General features: G+C 59.4%; 1 protein-coding gene across 4 annotated transcripts; it reads left to right on the top strand.

Moving 5' to 3' along the window:
* The first annotated feature begins 619 nt into the window (after positions 1 to 619).
* On the top strand, positions 620 to 19,753 carry FLOT1 (flotillin 1). Of its 4 annotated transcripts, none has more exons than XR_007200520.1 (13): positions 620 to 785; positions 1,196 to 1,271; positions 1,364 to 1,454; positions 2,589 to 2,732; positions 3,707 to 3,826; positions 4,251 to 4,346; positions 4,617 to 4,769; positions 5,215 to 5,396; positions 6,388 to 6,433; positions 8,339 to 8,476; positions 16,886 to 17,041; positions 19,303 to 19,534; positions 19,695 to 19,753. XR_007200520.1 is itself a non-coding variant. In XM_048289768.1 (12 exons), exons 1-12 carry the CDS (start codon positions 743 to 745, stop codon positions 19,414 to 19,416), a joined length of 1,359 nt encoding a protein of 452 aa, XP_048145725.1. In that variant the 5' UTR covers positions 620 to 742; the 3' UTR covers positions 19,417 to 19,753. The 4 variants fall into 4 exon arrangements, 1 of the variants encoding a protein (XP_048145725.1); XR_007200518.1 differs by having other exon boundaries at positions 19,303 to 19,570; positions 19,610 to 19,753; XR_007200519.1 differs by having other exon boundaries at positions 19,303 to 19,589.
* Positions 19,754 to 20,684: the final 931 nt, after the last annotated feature.

Here is a 20,684-nt window from a genome sequence, read left to right as displayed (position 1 = left end):
CAGTGAGATGAGCATGAGCATGAGATGATGCTGACCAGGAAATGACCACGACACAACAGCAACTGTGAGATGACCATGATATGATTGTGGCCATGAGATGGCCATGAGGTAACCGTGAGATGACCACGACTGTGACCGTGAGATGACCTTAACTGTGAGGTGACCATCAGCATGAGATGATTGTGACCAAGAGATGACCATGAGATGACCACAACTCACCATGGATATGTGTTGAGCAAGGCCATGAGATGACCATAACAATGAGATGACCATGAGCAGGAGATGACCATGATCATGATGTGATTGTGACCATGAGATGACCATGACCATGAGATGACCATGAGATGACCATGACCATGAGATGACCATGAGATGACCATGACCATGACCCGGCCATGGTCTGGAGCTGCCCAGTCCCCGTCATTCCCCTCAGCTCCGGGCTCGGCCGTTACTGGAATGGTTCATTTTCCATGGATAACGTTTTTCAGGGCGCGGGGCGGCCAATGGGAATCCGGGAAATCCGTGACGTCATCGGTTGCCAGGCAGAATAGGCCTCCTTTCCCGCCCGAGGGAAATCAGCCAATGGGAAATGGCAGTTTCGGTGACGTCACCGCTCTAATGCGGAAGTGCCGAGCGCGGGGGCTGCCGGGATCGGGGCGGCGGTCGCGGATCGCGATCGGTCCCGATCGGCCCCGACTGATCCCGATCGATCCCGATCGGCCCCTCGCTCTCCCCCGCCGCGATGTTCTTCACCTGCGGTCCCAACGAGGCCATGGTGGTGTCGGGTGAGTTCGGGGGGGCTCGGGGGCTCCTGGGGACCCCCCCCCGAACTCCCGAGAACCCCCAGAATCCCCCAAAACCTCCCCGGAACTCCCCCAAAACTCCCCGGAACCAACACCAAGAATCCCCCAAAACCTCCAGGGAACCCCCAGAATCCTCCCCAAAACCCCCAAACCCACCCTGGGAACCCTCGGACCCCTCCCAACTCCCCCCACCCCAAAACCCCTGGGTCGCCCCAACCCCTTCCCGAGGGTCCCCCCCCATCCATTTCCCCCCCGGGACTCCTGAGGACCCCCCCAGCCCCCCCCAAACCCCTCCTGGGACCCCTCCCGGGGATTCCTGGGGGTCTCCTCGTGTCCCCCCCCCCCTCTCCGGGATTTTGGGGTCCCCCCCCGAGCTGTCCGTGCCCCCCCAGGTTTCTGCCGCAGCCCCCCCGTGATGGTGGCGGGGGGCCGGGTGCTGGTGATCCCGTGCCTGCAGCAGATCCAGCGGTGAGGAGGGGGCTGGGGGGGAGCTTTTGGGATTTGGGGGGGGTCCCCAGGGATTTGGGGTGACCCCCCCCGACCCCCCCCGGACCCCCCAGGATCTCCCTGAACACGCTGACGCTGCCCGTGCGCAGTGAGAAGGTTTATACCCGGCATGGGGTCCCCATCTCTGTCACCGGCATCGCTCAGGTAACCCCAAAAAACCCCCAGGAATCCCTTCGGGATCCCCAAAATCCCCCTCGGAACCCCCCAGCTCCCCCTGGACCCCCAAACCCCCACTTAACCCCCTGGAACACCAAAACCCCCGCCCAAAACCGCAAAAAATCCACTCAGGACCCCCCAAAATCCTTTCGGGAACCCCCCAAAATCTCCTCCGGGACCCCCCCAAAACCTCCCCGGGATTCCCCGAGTCCTCCCCGGGACCCCCAGATATCCTAGGCGGGTACCCCAAAACCCGCCTGGAACCCCAAAAAACGCTCTCAGGACCCCCAAAATCTCTTGGGAACCTCCCAAAAGCGCCTCGGGACCCCCAAATTTCCCTCCCGGACCCCCAAACCCCCCCCCCCCCCCCGAGTCTCCCCTGCCGGAACCAACGGGGGTGGTGTTGCCCTTTTAAATGAGGGTTATGGTGGGGCCCACCTGAGAGCGCCCTTAAAGCGGCGATGGCAGAGGGACCCTCGAAGTAAAGCGGGGAGAAGGAAGGAGCCCTTTAAAGGGGGTTCGCAGTGGTGGGGCCCACCAGGAACCCTTAAAGGGGTAAAAAAGCCTTCTTAAAAAGGGCACTTAGAGACGGGGACCGCATTAAAAGGGGCTCAAAGTTTTGGGGACCCCCAACCCCCTGTAATGGGAGGGCAAAACCCCCTTAAAAGGGGCACGGAGTGGTGGGGACCCCTAAAAATCCTTAGGGGGGGAAAAACTCTCCTTAAAAAGGGTTTGTGGTGGTGGGGCCTCCCTAAAAGCTTCTTAAAGGGGTCACGATCCAACCCTTAAAGGGTCTTGGGGTGGGGGACACCCAAATCTCATTAGAGGGGTCCAAGCCCCCCTTAAAAGGGGCTTGGGGTGGTGAGGACCCCCCTTAAAGGAGGCAAAACCTCCCTGGAAAGGGGCTTGGGGTGGTGGGGACCCCCAAACCCCCTCCAAAGCGGGGAGACCCCTTAAAAGGGCACTGTTGTGGTAGGCCCTACCCAGCCAAGCAAGCAGCCTCTTAAAAGGGCAATGCCGCAATGACACCTTAAAGGGGCCGCACCCATTTGGGGGTCCCAGGGGTGGCCTGGGGGGCGTCCCCAGGTGATCCCAGCCCCCCCCCTCCCCCTCCCACCACAGGTGAAGATCCAGGGGCAGAACAAGGAGATGCTGGCGGCCGCCTGCCAGATGTTCCTGGGCAAGTCGGAGAGCGAGATCGGCCAGATCGCCCTGGAGACGCTGGAGGGCCACCAGCGCGCCATCATGGCCCACATGACCGTGGAGGTGGGGACAGGCCCCGAGCTGAGGAGCCACGCCCACCCCAGGGAAGCCACGCCCACTTGGGAGTATCACTGACTCCCTCCCCCTTGGGATGGGACATGGCCCCTTTAAGAACTCCCAGATCCACTTGGAAGATGCAGTGGGCCATAAGCCACGCCCCTGAGATAGCCATGCCCACCTGGATGGACACGCCCACCCCCTTAAAAGGGACGTGGCCCTTTAAGTGTCCCCTCCCCATGTGACCCACAAGCTCCTCCCCCTTGAAAAGCCACACCCCTGAGAGGCCACACCCACTGGCAAAGCCACGCCCCCAGCTCCACCCCACAGAAGCCCCGCCCCTTTGCCAAAGCCCCACCCACCACATGCCCCCTTTCCCTGACCACACCCACCATAAGCCACGCCCCCTGCTCAAGCCACGCCCCCTCAATCCTGACCCCCACTCCTTGGCTCAAGCCACGCCCACCTGGCCACAGCCACACCCCCCGCTCCAAGCCACGCCCATCTGGCCCCACCCCGGGTTGAAGCCACCCCCACCCCACCATCCCAGTGCAAGCCACGCCCCCATCCCCTCCCCTTTATCAAGCCACGCCCCCCCTTTAACCCCCCCCACTCTACCCTGGCCTCAAGCCACACCCCCGGTCAAAGCCACGCCCACTTGGCCCCGCCCCTTGGGTCAAGCCACACCCCAGCCTCGAGGCTGACCACACCCCTGGTTTTTAAGCCACGCCCCCAAGATCAAGCCATGCCCCTGCCCCACCCACTTGTCCTAAGCCACGCCCCCATGGCGCCACCCACACCCAGCCACACCCACTTGGCTCAAGCCACACCCCTGCCCTAAGCCTGGCCCTGCCCCTTGCTTAAGCCCCACCCCAGCTCAAAGCCACGCCCTCTGACCCACCCCTCATCTCCAACCACGCCCCGCTAAGCTCCTCCCCCATGGCCCCACCCTGCTAAGCCCCGCCCCCGGCCCCGCCCAGGAGATCTACAAGGACCGGCAGAAGTTCTCGGATCAGGTTTTCCGCGTGGCCTCGTCCGACCTGGTGAACATGGGCATCTCCGTGGTCAGCTACACCCTCAAGGACGTGCACGACGAGCAGGTGGCACCGGGCACCCCTGGGCACACAGCTGGGCACAGCTGGGGACACACCTGGGCACACACCTGGGCACACCTGGGCACACCTGGGCGCAGCTGGGGGGCGCTTAGGACACACCGGGGAAGCCCTGGGGGGACACCTGGGATGTCCCGGGTGTGACCCAGGTGTGACCGAGTCCCGGGGTTACCTGTGCCCAGGTGACGGGGGGTGACAGAGGTGACACAGGTGTGATGGGGGTGACAGGAGGTGACACAGGTGACACAGGAGGTGACAGGAGGTGGTGGCACAGGTGTGACGGGAGGTGACACAGGTGTGACAGGAGGTGACACAGAAGGTGACACAGGAGGTGACACAGGTGTGACAGGAGGTGACAGGGGGTGGTGGCACAGGTGTGACAGGAGGTGACACAGGGCTGTCCCCGCGGCAGGATTACCTGCGCTCCCTCGGGAAGGGCCGCACGGCGCAGGTGCAGCGCGACGCCCGCGTGGGAGAGGCCGAGGCCAAACGCGACGCCGGGATCCGCGTGAGTGACCCTGAGGCCACCTGGGGCCACCCAGGGCCACCTAGGGCCACCTGGGACAGCTGGGGCTACATGGGGACACCTGGGGACAGCTGGGGCACCTTCCTGTCACTCACTCCCCAGTACTCCCAGTACTCCCAGGGCCCTGCAGTGCTCTCCCAGTCCCTCCCAGTAGGCCCAGTACCCTTCTAGTCCCATTCCAGTCCCTCCCAGTACCCCATCCCCCATCCCCCAGCCCCTCTCAGTGCTCCCAGTTGAGCCCAGTCCCTGCAGGAGGCGCGGGCGCGGCAGGAGCAGGTGTCGGCGCAGCTGCTGAGCGAGGAGGCCACGGCGCGGGCCCAGCGCGACTTCCAGGTGGCCCAGGCCGAGTGCGACGGAGCCGTCAGCGCCCGCAGGGCCACGGCTGAGCTGGCCTTCCAGCTGCAGGTACCTGCCCGACCTGGGGGGCCTCACCTGGGCCCCCTGGGCCGCCTGGGCCACCTGAGCACCCCAGGGCCATCTGGGGGGGGCGGGGTCTCACCTGGGAGATGGGAGGGGTTTGGGAGCTCACCTGAAGCTTGGGACTCACCATTCCTTGGGACCCCCCCCCCCCCCCCCCCAAATTTGGGTCTCCTGGGTCACCTGGGACCCCCCAGGACACCTGGGACCACCCCAGGGCCACCTGGGACCCCCCTCCAGGACAGCTGGGACCACCCCCAAAAGGCTTTGGGAGCTCACCTGGAGCACCTGAGACCCCTCCAGAACACCGGGAACCTCCCAATCCTGGCATTTCCCCCCAGATTTCTGCCTGAGGACCCCCCCCCCCCACCCCCCCCACCCCGAGGCCCCCGGGACCCTTCCCGGTGTCACCGGTCCCCCCGTGGCCGCGCAGGCGGCGCGCTCCCAGCAGGCGATCGCGGCGCAGCGCGGCGAGGTGGCGCTGGTGGAGCGGGCGCAGCGGGCGCAGCTGCAGGAGCAGGAGGTCGGGCGGCGCCGGCAGGAGCTCGAGGCCACCGTGCGCAAACCGGCCGAGGCCGAGCGCTACCGGCTGGAGCAGCTGGCTGAGGCACAGAAGTGAGCACGGCCCCTTTAAGGGCAGCCACGTCCCCCCCCCCCCCACCCGTCAGGCCCAGTGGCATTTAGGGGGGTCCCACCAGTTTGGGTGGAAGTGTTGCCCTTTTAAGAGAAGCATTGCCCTTTTAAGGAGAGTCCACACCTCTCACAGTAGTGGGCCCCACTGCTTTGGTGAAGCTGTTGCCCTTTTAAAGGCACCAACATTGCTGTATTGGTGGGTCCCACAAGTGCAAGTGGAGCCATTGCCCCTTTAAGAGAGGTGTTGCCCCTTTTAAGAGAAGCTCCACCCCTTAAGGGAGCCACACCCCCAGTGGGTTCCATCAGTTTGGGAGGGGCCATTGCCTTTTTAAGAAAAGCATTGCCCTTTCAAGAAGGAGTCACGCTCCCTCCAGTCAGCCGCAATTCCATTCTTGGTGGGTCCCACTGGTTCAGATGAAACCATTGCCCTTTTAAGAGAAGCGCTGCTCCTTTAAGAAGAAGCCACACCCCCACCATGGTGGGTCCCACCAGTATAAATGGAGCTATTGCCCCTTTAAGAGAAGCCCTGCCCCCTTAAAGTGAGTCGCACCCAACTGGTGGGCCCCACCCTTTCATGGGAGCCCATGGCCCCTTTAAGAGAGTCTTTTAAAGGAGAAGCTCCTCCCATTAAATGGGGCCACAACTTCACCCTGTGGGTCCCGCCCTGTTGGGTAAAGCCATGGCCCTTTTAAGGGGAGCCACGCCCCTTTAGAGTTAAGCCACGCCTCCTTCCAGTCAGCCATGATCCCACTTTGGTGGGCCCCACCAGTGTGTCTGGAGCCATTGCCCCTTTAAGAAACACATGGCCCGCATCTCAGGTGACGTCATTGCCCTTTTAAGAACCCCCTGCCCCTTTTAGGGGAAGCCACGCCCACTTCAAACCAGCCACTCCCCCACCCGTGTGGTCCCACTCATGGTGAGCCATTGCCCCTTTAAGAGAGGCCCCGCCCCCCTGACTTGGCGCCCCCTACAGGATGCAGGTGCTGCTGCAGGCGGAGGCCGAGGCCGAGGCCCTCAGGGTGAGCGCGGGGCCGGGGGGGCCGGGGGGGATTGGGGGGGCCTGGGGGGATTTTGGGGGGTCCTGGGGGGGGTTTGGGGGTCCTTGAGGGGATTTTGGGAGTCCCAGGGGGATTTTGGGGGATCCTGGGGGGGGTTTTGGGGGGTCGTGGGGGGGTTTGGGGGGGATCCTGAGGGGATTTTGGGGGATCCCAGGTGGATTTTGGGGGGTCGTGGGGGGGTTTGGGGGTCCTTGAGGGGATTTTGGGGGGTTCTGGGGGGGATTTTGGGGGGGTCCCAGGCGGTGTTCGGGGGGTCCTGAGGGGATTTTGGGGGATTTCAGGTGGGATTTGGGGGGTCCTGGGGGGATTTTGGGGGGGTCCCAGGTGGGGTTTAGGGGGGTCCCAGGTGGCATTTGGGGACTCCTGGGGGGGTTGGGGGGTCCTGGGGGGATTTTGGGGGGTCCCGGGGGGATTTTGGGGGGTCCCGGGGGGATTTGGGGGGGTCCCAGGTGGGGTTTGGGGGATCCCAGAGGGATTTTGGGGGGTCCCAGGTGGGATTTGGGGGTCCTGGGGGGATTTGGGGGTCCCACGTCTGGGATTTTTTTGTATTTCTGGGGGATTTTTGGGGTTTCTCATCATTCCCGGGAATTCCCAACGAACCCAATCCCATTTCCGGAGATCCCAACCCCGGTTTTGGGGTCCCCGATCCCATTTCCGGGGGTCCCAATCCCATTTTTGGGGGTCCCAATTCCATTTTTGGGGGTCCCGGCCCCATTTTTGGGGGTCCCGGCCCCATTTTGGGTTTCCCCATCCCATTTCCGGTGTCCCTGATCCCATTTCTGGGGCTCCTGACTCCATTTTTTGGGGTCCCTGACCCCGTTTTTGGGGTCCCTGACCCCATTTTCAATGTCCCCGATGCCGTTTTTGGGGTCCTGATCCCATTTTTGGGGTCCCGATCCCATTTTTGGGGTCCCCGATCCCATTTTTGGGGTCCCTGACGCCGTTCCCTCCCCCAGGTGACGGGCGCTGCGGCCCTTGGCCATTTTTGGGGTCCCCAATCCCATTTTTGGGCTCCCTGATCCCATTTTTGGGGGTCCCTGACCCCATTTTTGGGGGTTCTGACCCAAATTTTGGAGTCCCTGACCCCGTTTTTGGGTTCCCTGATCCCATTTTTGGGATCCCCGATCCCATTTTTGGGGGTCCCAATCCCATTTTTGGGGTTCCCGATCCCATTTTTGGGATCCCCAATCCCATTTTTGGGGTTCCCGATCCCATTTTTGGGGTCCCCGATCCCATTTTGGGGTCCCTGCCCCCTCTCCCCCCCAGGTGACGGGCTCTGCCCGGGCTGCCGCCCTGGGCCATTGTGGGGGTCCCTGATCCCGTTTTTGGGGCTCCTTACCCCATTTTTGGGGTTCCCGATCCCATTTTTGGGGGTCCCGATCCCATTTTTGGGGTTCCCTGATCCCATTTTTGGGGTTCCCGATCCCATTTTTGGGGGTCCCGATCCCATTTTTGGGGTTCCCGATCCCATTTTTGGGGTCCCCGATCCCATTTTGGGGTCCCTGCCCCCTCTCCCCCCCAGGTGACGGGCTCTGCCCGGGCTGCCGCCCTGGGCCATTGTGGGGGTCCCTGATCCCGTTTTTGGGGCTCCTTACCCCATTTTTGGGGGTCCCGATCCCATTTTTGGGGTTCCCGATCCCATTTTTGGGGTCCCCGATCCCATTTTTGGGGGTCCCTGCCCCCTCTCCCCCCCAGGTGACGGGCTCTGCCCGGGCTGCCGCCCTGGGCCATTGTGGGGGTCCCTGATCCCGTTTTGGGGCTCCTTACCCCATTTTTGGGGGTCCCGATCCCATTTTTGGGGTCCCGATCCCATTTTTGGGATCCCCGATCCCATTTTTGGGGGTCCCTGCCCCCTCTCCCCCCCAGGTGACGGGCTCTGCCCGAGCTGCCGCCCTGGGCTCGCGGGCGCGGGCGGAGGCGGCGGCGGCGGCGGCCAAGGCCGAGGCCTTCGGGCAGTTCCGGGACGCGGCCGTGGTGGATCTGGTGCTGCAGAGGCTGCCCCAGGTGGGGCACGGCACGGACAGCTGGGGACAGCTGGGGACACTTTGGGGACATTTGGGACATTTTGGGGACATTTGGGACATTTTGGGGACATTTTGGGGACACTTTGGGGACACTTTGGGGACATTTGGGGACATTTTGGGGACATTTTGGGGACACTTTGGGGACATTTTGGGGACACTTTGGGGACATTTTGGGGACACTTTGGGGACATTTGGGACATTTTGGGGACATTGGGGACACTTTGGGGACACTTTGGGGACACTTTGGGGACATTTGGGACATTTTGGGGACATTTGGGGACATTTTGGGGACACTTTGGGGACATTTTGGGGACACTTTGGGGACATTTGGGACATTTTGGGGACATTTGGGGACATTTGGGGACACTTTGGGGACATTTGGGGACACTTTGGGGACATTTTGGGGACACTTTGGGGACATTTGGGGGCATTTGGGGACATTTGGGACATTTTGGGGACACTTTGGGGACATTTGGGGACATTTGGGGACATTTTGGGGACATTTTGGGGACATTTGGAGACATTTGGGACATTTTGGGGACACTTTGGGGACATTTTGGGGACATTTTGGGGACATTTGGGGACATTTGGGACATTTTGGGGACACTTTGGGGGCATTTTGGGGACATTGGGGACATTTGGGACATTTTGGGGACACTTTGGGGACATTGGGGACATTTGGGGACATTGGGGGCACTTTGGGGACACGGCAGGGACATTTGGGGAGTTTTGGGGCCATTTTGGGATATTTGGGGACACTTTGGGGACATTTGGGGACACTTTGGGGACATTTGGGGACATTTGGGGACATTTTGGGGCACCTTGGGGACACTTTTGGGACATTTTGGGGACATTTGGGGACATTTGGGACATTTTGGGGACACTTTGGGGACTTTTGGGGACATTGGGGACACTTTGGGGACTTTTGGGGACATTGGGGCACTTTGGGGACATTTTGGGGACACTTTGGGGACATTTGGGGACATTTGGGGACATTTGGGACATTTTGGGGACACTTTGGGGACATTTTGGGGACATTTTGGGGACATTTGGGGACATTTTGGGGACACTTTGGGGACATTTGGGACACTTTGGGGACACTTTGGGGACATTTTGGGGACACTTTGGGGACATTTGGGACACTTTGGGGACACTTTGGGGACATTTTGGGGACACTTTGGGGACACTTTGGGGACATTTGGGGACATTTGGGGACATTTGGGACATTTTGGGGACACTTTGGGGACATTTGGGGACATTTGGAGACATTTGGGACATTTTGGGGACACTTTGGGGACATTTTGGGGACATTGGGGACATTTTGGGGACATTTTGGGGACATTTGGGGACATTTGGGACATTTTGGGGACACTTTGGGGGCATTTTGGGGACATTGGGGACATTTGGGGACATTGGGGGCACTTTGGGGACACGGCAGGGACATTTGGGGACATTTTGGGGACACGGCAGGGACATTTGGGGAGTTTTGGGGCCATTTTGGGATATTTGGGGACACTTTGGGGACATTTGGGGACACTTTGGGGCACCTTGGGGACATTTGGGGACATTTTGGGGACACTTTTGGGACATTTTGGGGACATTTTGGGGACATTTGGGGACATTTGGGACATTTTGGGGACACTTTGGGGACTTTTGGGGACATTGGGGACACTTTGGGGACATTTTGGGGACACTTTGGGGACATTTGGGGACATTTGGGGACATTTGGGACATTTTGGGGACACTTTGGGGACATTTGGGGGCACTTTGGGGACATTTGGGACATTTTGGGGACACTTTGGGGACATTTTGGGGACTTTTGGGGACATTTGGGGGCATTTTGGGGACACTTTGGGGACATTTGGGGACACTTTGGGGACATTTTGGGGACATTGGGGACACTTTGGGGACACTTTGGGGACATTTGGGGACACTTTTGGGACATTTTGGGGACATTGGGGACACTTTGGGGACACTTTGGGGACATTTGGGGACACTTTTGGGACATTTGGGGACATTTTGGGGACATTGGGGACATTTTGGGGACACTTTTGGGACATTTTGGGGACACTCCAGGGACATTTGGGACATTTTAGGGCACCCTGGGGACGCTTTGGGGACATTTTTTGGGACATTTGGGGACACTGGGGCCATTTTGGGGCCATTTTGGGACATTTGGGGACGTTTTGGGGACACTTTGGGGGTGGCAGCTCTGGGACACTTCAGGGACACTTTGGGGACACAGAGGTCGGAGTGGCACCTTGGGGACACCTTGGGGACAATTTGGGGACATTTTGGGGACACCTGGGAACACTTTGGGGACGTGGGGATGGTGGTGGCACCTTGGGGACACTCTGGGGACAGCGGGGGACACTCTGGGGACACTTCGGGGGGGTGGTGGCACCTTGGGGACATTTGGGGACACTTTGGGGACATTTGGGGACATTTTGGGGGGGTGGCAGCTCTGGGACACTCTGGGGACACTTTGGGGCACCTTGGGGACATTTGGGGACATTTGGGGATATTTTGGGGACATGGAGATGGTGGCACCTTGGAAACACCTTGGGGACACTTTGGGGACATTTGGGGACATTTTGGGGACACTTTGGGGACACTTTGGGGACATTTGGGGACATTTTGGGGACATTTGGGGACACTTTGGGGACATTTGGGGACATTTGGGGACATTTGGGACATTTTGGGGACACTTTGGGGACATTTGGGGGCATTTTGGGGACATTTGGGGACATTTGGGGACATTTTGGGGACATTGGGGACACTTTGGGGACATTTGGGGGCATTTTGGGGACATTTGGGGACATTTGGGACATTTTGGGGACACTTTGGGGGCATTTTGGGGACATTGGGGACACTGGGGACATTTGGGGACATTTTGGGGACACTTTGGGGACATTTGGGGACATTTGGGGACTTTTGGGGACATTGGGGGCACTTTGGGGACACGGCAGGGACATTTGGGGAGTTTTGGGGCCATTTTGGGACATTTGGGGACACTTTGGGGACATTTGGGGACATTTGGGGACATTTGGGGACATTTGGGGACATTTTGGGGCACCTTGGGGACACTTTGGGGACATTTGGGGACATTTTGGGGACACTTTTGGGACATTTTGGGGACACTCCAGGGACATTTGGGACATTTTAGGGCACCTTGGGGACACTTTGGGGACATTTTTTGGGACATTTGGGGACACTGGGGCCATTTTGGGGCCATTTTGGGACATTTGGGGACGTTTTGGGGACACTTTGGGGGTGGCAGCTCTGGGACACTTCAGGGACACTTTGGGGACACAGAGGTCGGAGTGGCACCTTGGGGACACCTTGGGGACAATTTGGGGACATTTTGGGGACACCTGGGAACACTTTGGGGACGTGGGGATGGTGGTGGCACCTTGGGGACACTCTGGGGACAGCGGGGGACACTCTGGGGACACTTCGGGGGGGTGGTGGCACCTTGGGGACATTTGGGGACACTTTGGGGACATTTGGGGACATTTTGGGGGGTGGCAGCTCTGGGACACTCTGGGGACACTTTGGGGCACCTTGGGGACATTTGGGGACATTTGGGGATATTTTGGGGACATGGAGATGGTGGCACCTTGGAAACACCTTGGGGACACTTTGGGGACATTTGGGGACATTTTGGGGGCATTTGGGGACACTTTGGGGACATTTGGGGGCATTTTGGGGACATTTTGGGGACACTTTGGGGACATTTGGGGGCATTTTGGGGACATTTGGAGACATTTTGGGGACACTTTGGGGACATTTGGGGACATTTGGGGACATTTGGGACATTTTGGGGACACTTTGGGGACATTTGGGGGCATTTTGGGGACATTTGGAGACATTTTGGGGACACTTTGGGGACATTTGGGGACATTTGGGGGCATTTGGAGACATTTTGGGGACACTTTGGGGACATTTGGGGACATTTTGGGGACATTTGGAGACATTTGGGACATTTTGGGGACACTTTGGGGACATTTGGGGGCATTTTGGGGACACTTTGGGGACATTTGGGGGCATTTTGGGGACATTTGGGGACATTTGGGGACATTTGGGACACTTTTGGGACATTTGGGGACACTTTGGGGACATTTGGGGACACTTTGGGGACATTTGGGGACATTTTGGGGACATTTGGGGACATTTTGGGGACATTTGGGGACATTTTGGACATTTTGGGGACATTGGGGACACTTTGGGGACATTTGGGGACATTTGGGACATTTTGGGGACACTTTGGGGACATTTGGGGACATTTTGGGGACATTTGGGGACACTTTGGGGACATTTGGGGGCATTTGGGACATTTTGGGGACATTTTGGGGACATTGGGGACATTTTGGGGACATTGGGGATACTTTGGGGACATTTGGGGACATTTGGGGGCATTTTGGGGACATTGGGGACACTTTGGGGACATTTGGGGACACTTTGGGGACATTTGGGGGACACTTTGGGGGCATTTTGGGGACATTGGGGACATTTTGGGGACATTTGGGGACACTTTGGGGACATTTGGGGACATTTTGGGGACATTGGGGACACTTTGGGGACATTTGGGGACATTGGGGACACTTTGGGGACACTTTGGGGACATTTGGGGATATTTTGGGGCACCTTGGGGACACTTTGGGGACATTTGGGGACACTTTGGGGACATTTGGGGACATTTGGGGACATTTTGGGGACATTGGGGACACTTTGGGGACATTTGGGGACATTTTGGGGACATTTGGAGACATTTTGGGGACACTTTGGGGACATTTGGGGGCATTTTGGGGACATTGGGGACACTTTGGGGACATTTGGGGACATTTTGGGGACATTTGGAGACATTTTGGGGACACTTTGGGGACATTTGGGGACTTTTGGGGACATTGGGGGCACTTTGGGGACATTTTGGGGACACGGCAGGGACATTTGGGGACACTTTGGGGACACTTTGGGACATTTGGGGAGTTTTGGGGCCATTTTGGGATATTTGGGGACACTTTGGGGACACTTTGGGGACACTTTGGGGCACCTTGGGGACATTTGGGAACATTTTGGGACATTTTGGGGACACTTTGGGGACTTTTGGGGACACCTTGGGGACAGCCGGGGGTGGCAGCTCCGGGACCCTTTGGGGACATTTAAGGACATTTGGGGACACTCTGGGGACATTTTGGTGGCCCCGAATTCCCGATTCCCCCCCATTCCCAGCTTTCAGCCCCGGCATTCCCAGAATTCCCCAAATTCCCGGATTTCCCCCCAAATTCAGCGTTTTCCTCCGGAATTCCCGGATTTCAGCCCCGACCGCAACATTTCTCCCCAAAATCTCCCAATTTCGGCCCCAAATTCCCAGATTTCGGATAAAAATTCCCAATTTTGGCCCCAAATCCCCAAATTTTGGATAAAAATTCCCAATTTTTGGCCCCAAATTCCCAAATTTCAGCCCGGAATTCCAGTTTTTCCTCCAAAATTCCCAAATTTCAGCCCCAACCTCAACATTTTTCCCGAATTTGGACCCGAATTCCCAAATTCCAGCCCCAAATCCCCAAATTTGACCCCAAATCCCCGAATTCCAGCCCCAAATCCCCAAATTTGCTCTCAAACCCCCAAATTCCGGCCCCAAATCCCCGAATTTGATCCCAAATCCCCAAATTTCAGCCCCAAACTCCCAAATTCCAGCCCCAAATCCCGAACCCCCAAATCCCGAATCCCCAAAATCCTGACTCCCCAAATTCCCAAATCTGATCCCAAATCCCCGAATTTCAGCCCCAAACCCCAAACCTCAAATTTGACCCCAAACCCCAAACGCCAAATCCGATCCCAAATCCCCAAATTTGACCCCAACTCCTCAAATTCCAGCCCCGAATTCCCAAATTTCAGCCCCAAATCCTGGCCCCAAATCCCCAATCCCCAAATCCCACATTCCCGTATTCCCAAATCCCCGAATTTGACCCCAAACCCCCAAATTTCAGCTCCAAACTCCCAAATTTGACCCCAAATCCCAAATCCCCTCATTCCCAAATCCCAAAATCTGGTCCCAAATCCCCAAATTTGACCCCAAATCCCAATCCCCAAACCCCAATCCCAAATCCCCTCATTCCCAAACCCCAAAATCCGGTCCCAAATCCCCAAATTTGACCCCAAATCCCTGAATCCCGAATTCCCAACCCCCAAATTTGACCCCAAATCCCAATCCCCAAACCCCAAATCCCAAATCCCCTCATTCCCAAACCCCAAAATCCGGTCCCAAATCCCCAAATTTGACCCCAAATCCCTGAATCCCGAATTCCCAACCCCCAAATTTGACCCCAAATCCCAATCCCCAAACCCCAATCCCAAATCCCCTCATTCCCAAACCCCAATCCTGCACCCCAAACTTCAAATCTGACCCCAAACCCTGAATCTCAAACCCCAAATGTGACCCCAAACCCTGAACCCCAAACGTGACCCTAAACCCCAAATCCTGAACTTCAAACCCCAAATCTGACCCCAAATGTGACCCCAAATGTGACCCCAAACCCCAAATGTGACTCCGAATCTGACCCCAAACCCCGAACCCCGAACCCCGAACCCCGAACCCCAAACCTGACCCCAAACCCCAAATGTGACCCCAAACCCCAAACCTGACCCCGAATCTGACCCCAAATGTGACCCCAAACCCCAAATCCCCTCATTCCCAAACCCCAAACCTGACCCCAAACCCCAAATGTGGCCCCAAACCCCAAATGTGGCCCCAAACCCCAAATGTGGCCCCAAACCTGACCCCGAACCCCAAATCCCAAACCCCAAATGTGACCCCAGACCCCAAATGTGACCCCAAACCCCAAACCTGACCCCGAATCTGACCCCAAATGTGACCCCAAACCTGACCCCGAACCCCAAATGTGACCCCAAACCCCAAACCTGACCCCAAACCCCAAATCTGACCCCAAACCCCAAACCTGACCCCAAACCCCAAATCTGACCCCAAACGTGACCCCAAACCCCAAACCTGACCCCAAACCCCAAACCTGACCCCAAATGTGACCCCAAACCCCAAACCTGACCCCAAACCCCAGATGTGACCCCAAACCCCAAATCCCCTCATTCCCAAACCCTAAACCTGACCCCAAACCCCAAATGTGACCCCAAACCCCAAATCCCCTCATTCCCAAACCCTAAACCTGACCTCAAACCCCAAACCTGACCCCAAACCCCAAACCTGACCCCAAACCTGACCCCAAACCCCGAATCCCGAACCCCAAATCTGACCCCAAACCCCGAATCCCGAACCCCAAATCTGACCCCAAACATGACCCCAAACCCCAAACCTGACCCCAAACCCCAAATGTGACCCCAAACCCCAAATCCCCTCATTCCCAAACCCCAAACCTGACCCCGAATCTGACCCCAAATGTGACCCCAAACCTGACCCCGAACCCCAAATGTGACCCCAAACCCCAAACCTGACCCCAACCCCCAAATCCCCTAATTCCCAAACCCCAAACCTGACCCCAAACCCCAAACCTGACCCCAAACCCCAAATCCCGAACCCCAAATCTGACCCCAAACGTGACCCCAAACCCCAAACCTGACCCCAAACCCCAAACCTGACCCCAAATGTGACCCCAAACCCCAAACCTGACCCCAAACCCCAAATCCCGAACCCCAAATCTGACCCCAAATGTGACCCCAAACCCCAAATCTGACCCCAAACCCCAAACCTGACCCCAAATGTCACCCTAAACCCCAAACCTGACCCCAAACCCCAAATGTGACCCCAAACCCCAAATCCCCTCATTCCCAAACCCCAAATGTGGCCCCAAACCCCAAACCTGACCCCAAACCCCAAATGTGACCCCAAACCTGACCCCGGACCCCAAATGTGACCCCAAACCCCAAATCCCCTCATTCCCAAACCTCACACCTTGACCCCAAACCCCAAATGTGACCCCAAACCCCAAACCTGACCCCAAACCTGACCCCGAGCCCCAAACCTGACCCCAAATGTGACCCCAAACCTGACCCCAAACCCCAAATGTGACCCCAAACCCCAAATGTGACCCCAAACCCCAAACCTGACCCCAAACCTGACCCCGAACCCCAAACCTGACCCCAAATGTGACCCCAAACCTGACCCCAAACCCCAAACCTAACCCCAAACCCCGAATCCCAAAGCCCAAACCTGACCCCAAACCCTGAATCCCGAACCCCAAATCTGACCCAAAACGTGACCCCAAACCCCAAACCTGACCCCAAACCCCAAATGTGACCCCAAACCTGACCCCAAATGTGACCCCAAACCCCAAACCTGACCCCAGACCCCAAACCTGAGCCCAAACCCCGAATCCCGACCCCCAAACCTGAGCCCGCCTTTTCCTCCCCTCAGGTGGCCGAGGCCGTAGCGCGCCCCCTGGCGGCGATGCAGCGGCTGACGCTGGTGGGCGGGGCCGGCGCTGTGGGCGTGGCCAAAGTTCCCGCCGAAATCCTGGACCTGGTCACGTGCCTGCCCCGCGCCGTGGGGGCGCTGGCGCGCGGCTGCCAGGTGGGGGCGGGGCGGGAATTCGGGGTTTTTGGGGTGAATTCCGGGGGTTTTGGGGCTGCCAGGTGGGGGCGGGGCGGGAATTCGGGGTTTTTGGGGTGAATTCCGGGGGTTTTGGGGCTGCCAGGTGGGGGCGGGGCGGGAATTCGGGGTTTTTGGGGTGAATTCCGGGGGTTTTGGGGCTGCCAGGTGGGGGCGGGGCGGGAATTCGGGGTTTTTGGGGGTGAATTCCGGGGGTTTTGGGGCTGCCAGGTGGGGGCGGGGCGGGAATTCGGGGTTTTCGGGGGTGAATTCCGGGGGTTTTGGGGCTGCCAGGTGGGGGCGGGGCGGGAATTCGGGGTTTTTGGGGTGAATTCCGGGGGTTTTGGGGCTGCCAGGTGGGGGCGGGGCGCGAATTCGGGGTTTTTGGGGTGAATTCCGGGGGTTTTGGGGCTGCCAGGTGGGGGCGGGGCGGGAATTCGGGGTTTTTGGGGGTGAATTCCGGGGGTTTTGGGGCTGCCAGGTGGGGGCGGGGCGGGAATTCGGGGTTTTTGGGGTGAATTCCGGGGGTTTTGGGGCTGCCAGGTGGGGGCGGGGCGGGAATTCGGGGTTTTTGGGGGTGAATTCCGGGGGTTTTGGGGCTGCCAGGTGGGGGCGGGGCGGGAATTCGGGGTTTTGGGGGTGAATTCCGGGGGTTTTGGGGCTGCCAGGTGGGGGCGGGGCGGGAATTCGGGGTTTTTGGGGTGAATTCCGGGGGTTTTGGGGCTGCCAGGTGGGGGCGGGGCGGGAATTCGGGGTTTTTGGGGTGAATTCCGGGGGTTTTGGGGCTGCCAGGTGGGGGCGGGGCGGGAATTCGGGGTTTTTGGGGTGAATTCCGGGGGTTTTGGGGCTGCCAGGTGGGGGCGGGGCGGGAATTCGGGGTTTTTGGGGGTGAATTCCGGGGGTTTTGGGGCTGCCAGGTGGGGGCGGGGCGGGAATTCGGGGTTTTTGGGGTGAATTCCGGGGGTTTTGGGGCTGCCAGGTGGGGGCGGGGCGGGAATTCGGGGTTTTGGGGGTGAATTCCGGGGGTTTTGGGGCTGCCAGGTGGGGGAGGGGCGGGGGGGAGGCCGGGGGGTTTGGGGGGAATTTGGGGGTTTTTGGGGGAAATTTTGGGGGAATTTGGGGCTGCCAGGTGGGGATTGGGGGGAATTCGGGGAGATTTGGGGGTTTTTGGGGGGGAATTCCAGGGGTTTTGGGGCTGCCAGGTGGGGTTTGGGGGGGATTCCGGGGATTTGGGGCTTTTGAGGGGAATTCGGGGGGATTTGGGGGAATTCCGGGGGATTTGGGGTTTGGGGGGGATTTGGGGGGAATTCGGGGGGATTTGGGGTTTTGGGGGGAGTTCGGGGGGATTTGGGGGGAATTTGGGGTTTTGGGGGGAATTCTGGGGGTTTTGGGGCTGCCAGGTGGGGTTTGGGGGGAATTCCGGGGGATTTGGGGTTTTGGGGGGAATTTGGGGCGACTTGGGGGTTTTGGGTTTTTGGGACTGCCAGGTGGGAATCTGGGGGGAATTCCGGGGGATTTGGGGTTTTTGGGGGGAATTCCGGGGGGTTTGGGGCTGCCAGGTGGGGTTTGGGGGGAATTCGGGGGTTTTTGGGGTTTTTGGGGGAATTCGGGGCTGTTTGGGGCTGCCAGGTGGGGGCGGGGCTTGGGGGGAGTCTGGGGGGGGTTTGGGGTTTTTGGGGGGAATTCCGGGGGTTTTGGAGGGGAATTCTGGGGATTTTGGTGTGATTTCAGGGGATTTTGGGGCTGCCAGGTGGGGTTTTGGGGTGAATTCGGGGCTTTTGGGGGGAATTCGGGGGATTTTGGGGCTGCCAGGTGGGGTTGGGATTTTGGGGTGAATTCCGGGGGTTTTGGGGCTGCCAGGTGGGGTTTGGGGGGAATTCCGGGGATTTTGAGACTCCTGGGTGGGGTTTTGGGGAAAATTCGGGGGTTTTGCGGCTCCCAGGTGGGATTGGGGTGAATTCCAGGGATTTTGGGGTGAACTCAAGAGTGTTTTGGGGCTGCCAGGTGGGATTGGGATTTTGGGATGAATTCGGGGGGTTTTGGGGCTGCCAGGTGGAATTGGGGTGGATTCCAGGGATTTTGGGGCTCCTGGGTCGGTTTGGGGTGAATTTGAGGGATTCCGGGGTGAATTCCAGGAATTTTGGGGCTCCTGGGCATGTTTGGGGTGAATTTGGGTCATTTTGGGGCTCCCAGGTAGATTTGGGGCCATTTGGTGACACCTCCGCTCCCGTTTGTCCCCTCAGATGACCCCGACGGACCCCGAAACGTCCCCGAACGTCCCCAAAACGTCCCCGAATGTCCCCAAAACGTCCCCGAACGTCCCCAAAATGTCCCCGAGTGCCAGCACCTCGCAGTGACCCCGCAGCGCCCCCAAAGTGCCACCCAAGTGCCACCACCCCCCGGTGCCACCGTGTCCCCAAAGTGCCACCACCCCCCGGTGCCACCGGGTCCCCAAAGTGCCATCGTGTCCCCAAAGTGCCACCGGGTCCCCAAAGTGCCACCACCCCCCCGGTGCCACCGGGTCCCCAAAGTGCCATCGTGTCCCCAAAGTGCCACCGGGTCCCCAAAGTGCCACCACCGCAGCGCCACCAAAGCGTCCCTGAGGTGCCACCGCCACCCCCGAAGTGTCCCCAAGGTGCCACCACCCCCCGGTGCCACCCCGGTGTCCCCAAAGCAATAAAGTCCCTGCGCCGACGGAGCCACCTCGGGGGGGTTGGGGACACCTCGGGGACACCCTGGGGACATTGGGGGGGGGGGGGGGGGTTGGGGACACCTCGGGGACATCGGGGGGGGTTGGGGGCACCCTGGGGACATCGGGGGGTTTGGGGACAGCCCAGGGACACCCCGGGGACATCGGGGGGGGGGGTTGGGGACACCCTGGGGGGGACCCCGAGGATGGGGAGGGGACGTGGGGGGGGCCGGGAGGGGACATTGGGGACCCCAAGAGTGACCCAGGGACCCCCCAGGGGACAGCGGGGACCCCAAAGGGACACCGGGAGCTCGGAGGTGACCCCAAAGTGACCCCAGGACCCTCCAGGTGACCCCAAAATGACCCCAGGACCCTCCAGGTGACCCCAGAGTGACCCCAGGACCCCCCAGGTGACCCTGGGAACCCTCAGGTGGGGACATGGGGACACTCAGAACCCTCCAAGTGACCCCAAAGTGATCCTGGAACCCCTCAGGTGACCCCAGAGTGACCCCCAGGGGACACTGGGGACCCCAAGGTGACCCTGAGACCCCTCCCAGTGACCCCAGGGGACAATGGGGACCCTCAGGTGACCTCAAAGTGACCCCTGGACCCTCCAAATGACCCCAGAGTGACAAAGTGACCCCCAGGGACCCTCAGGTGACCCCAAAGCGACTCCAGAACCCCTCAGGTGACCCCCAGGTGACCCCAAAGTGACCCTGGGACCCCTCAGGTGGCATTGGGGACCCTCAAGTGACCCCAGGACCCTCTGGGTAACCCCAGAGTGACCCTGAGACCCCTCAGGTGACCCCAAAGTGACCCCCAGGACCCTCCAGGTGACCCTGGGGACCCCAATGTGACCCTGAAACCCCTAAGGTGACCCAACGTGACCCCAAAGGGACCCCAGGACCTTCCTGGTGACCGCAGAGTGACCCTGAG

The sequence above is a fragment of the Corvus hawaiiensis genome, chromosome 31, assembly GCF_020740725.1.
Source record: "Corvus hawaiiensis isolate bCorHaw1 chromosome 31, bCorHaw1.pri.cur, whole genome shotgun sequence".
NCBI lineage: Eukaryota > Metazoa > Chordata > Aves > Passeriformes > Corvidae > Corvus > Corvus hawaiiensis.
The sequence above is the reverse complement of the archived record's forward strand: the minus strand, read 5'-3'. Positions and strand labels throughout refer to the sequence as shown.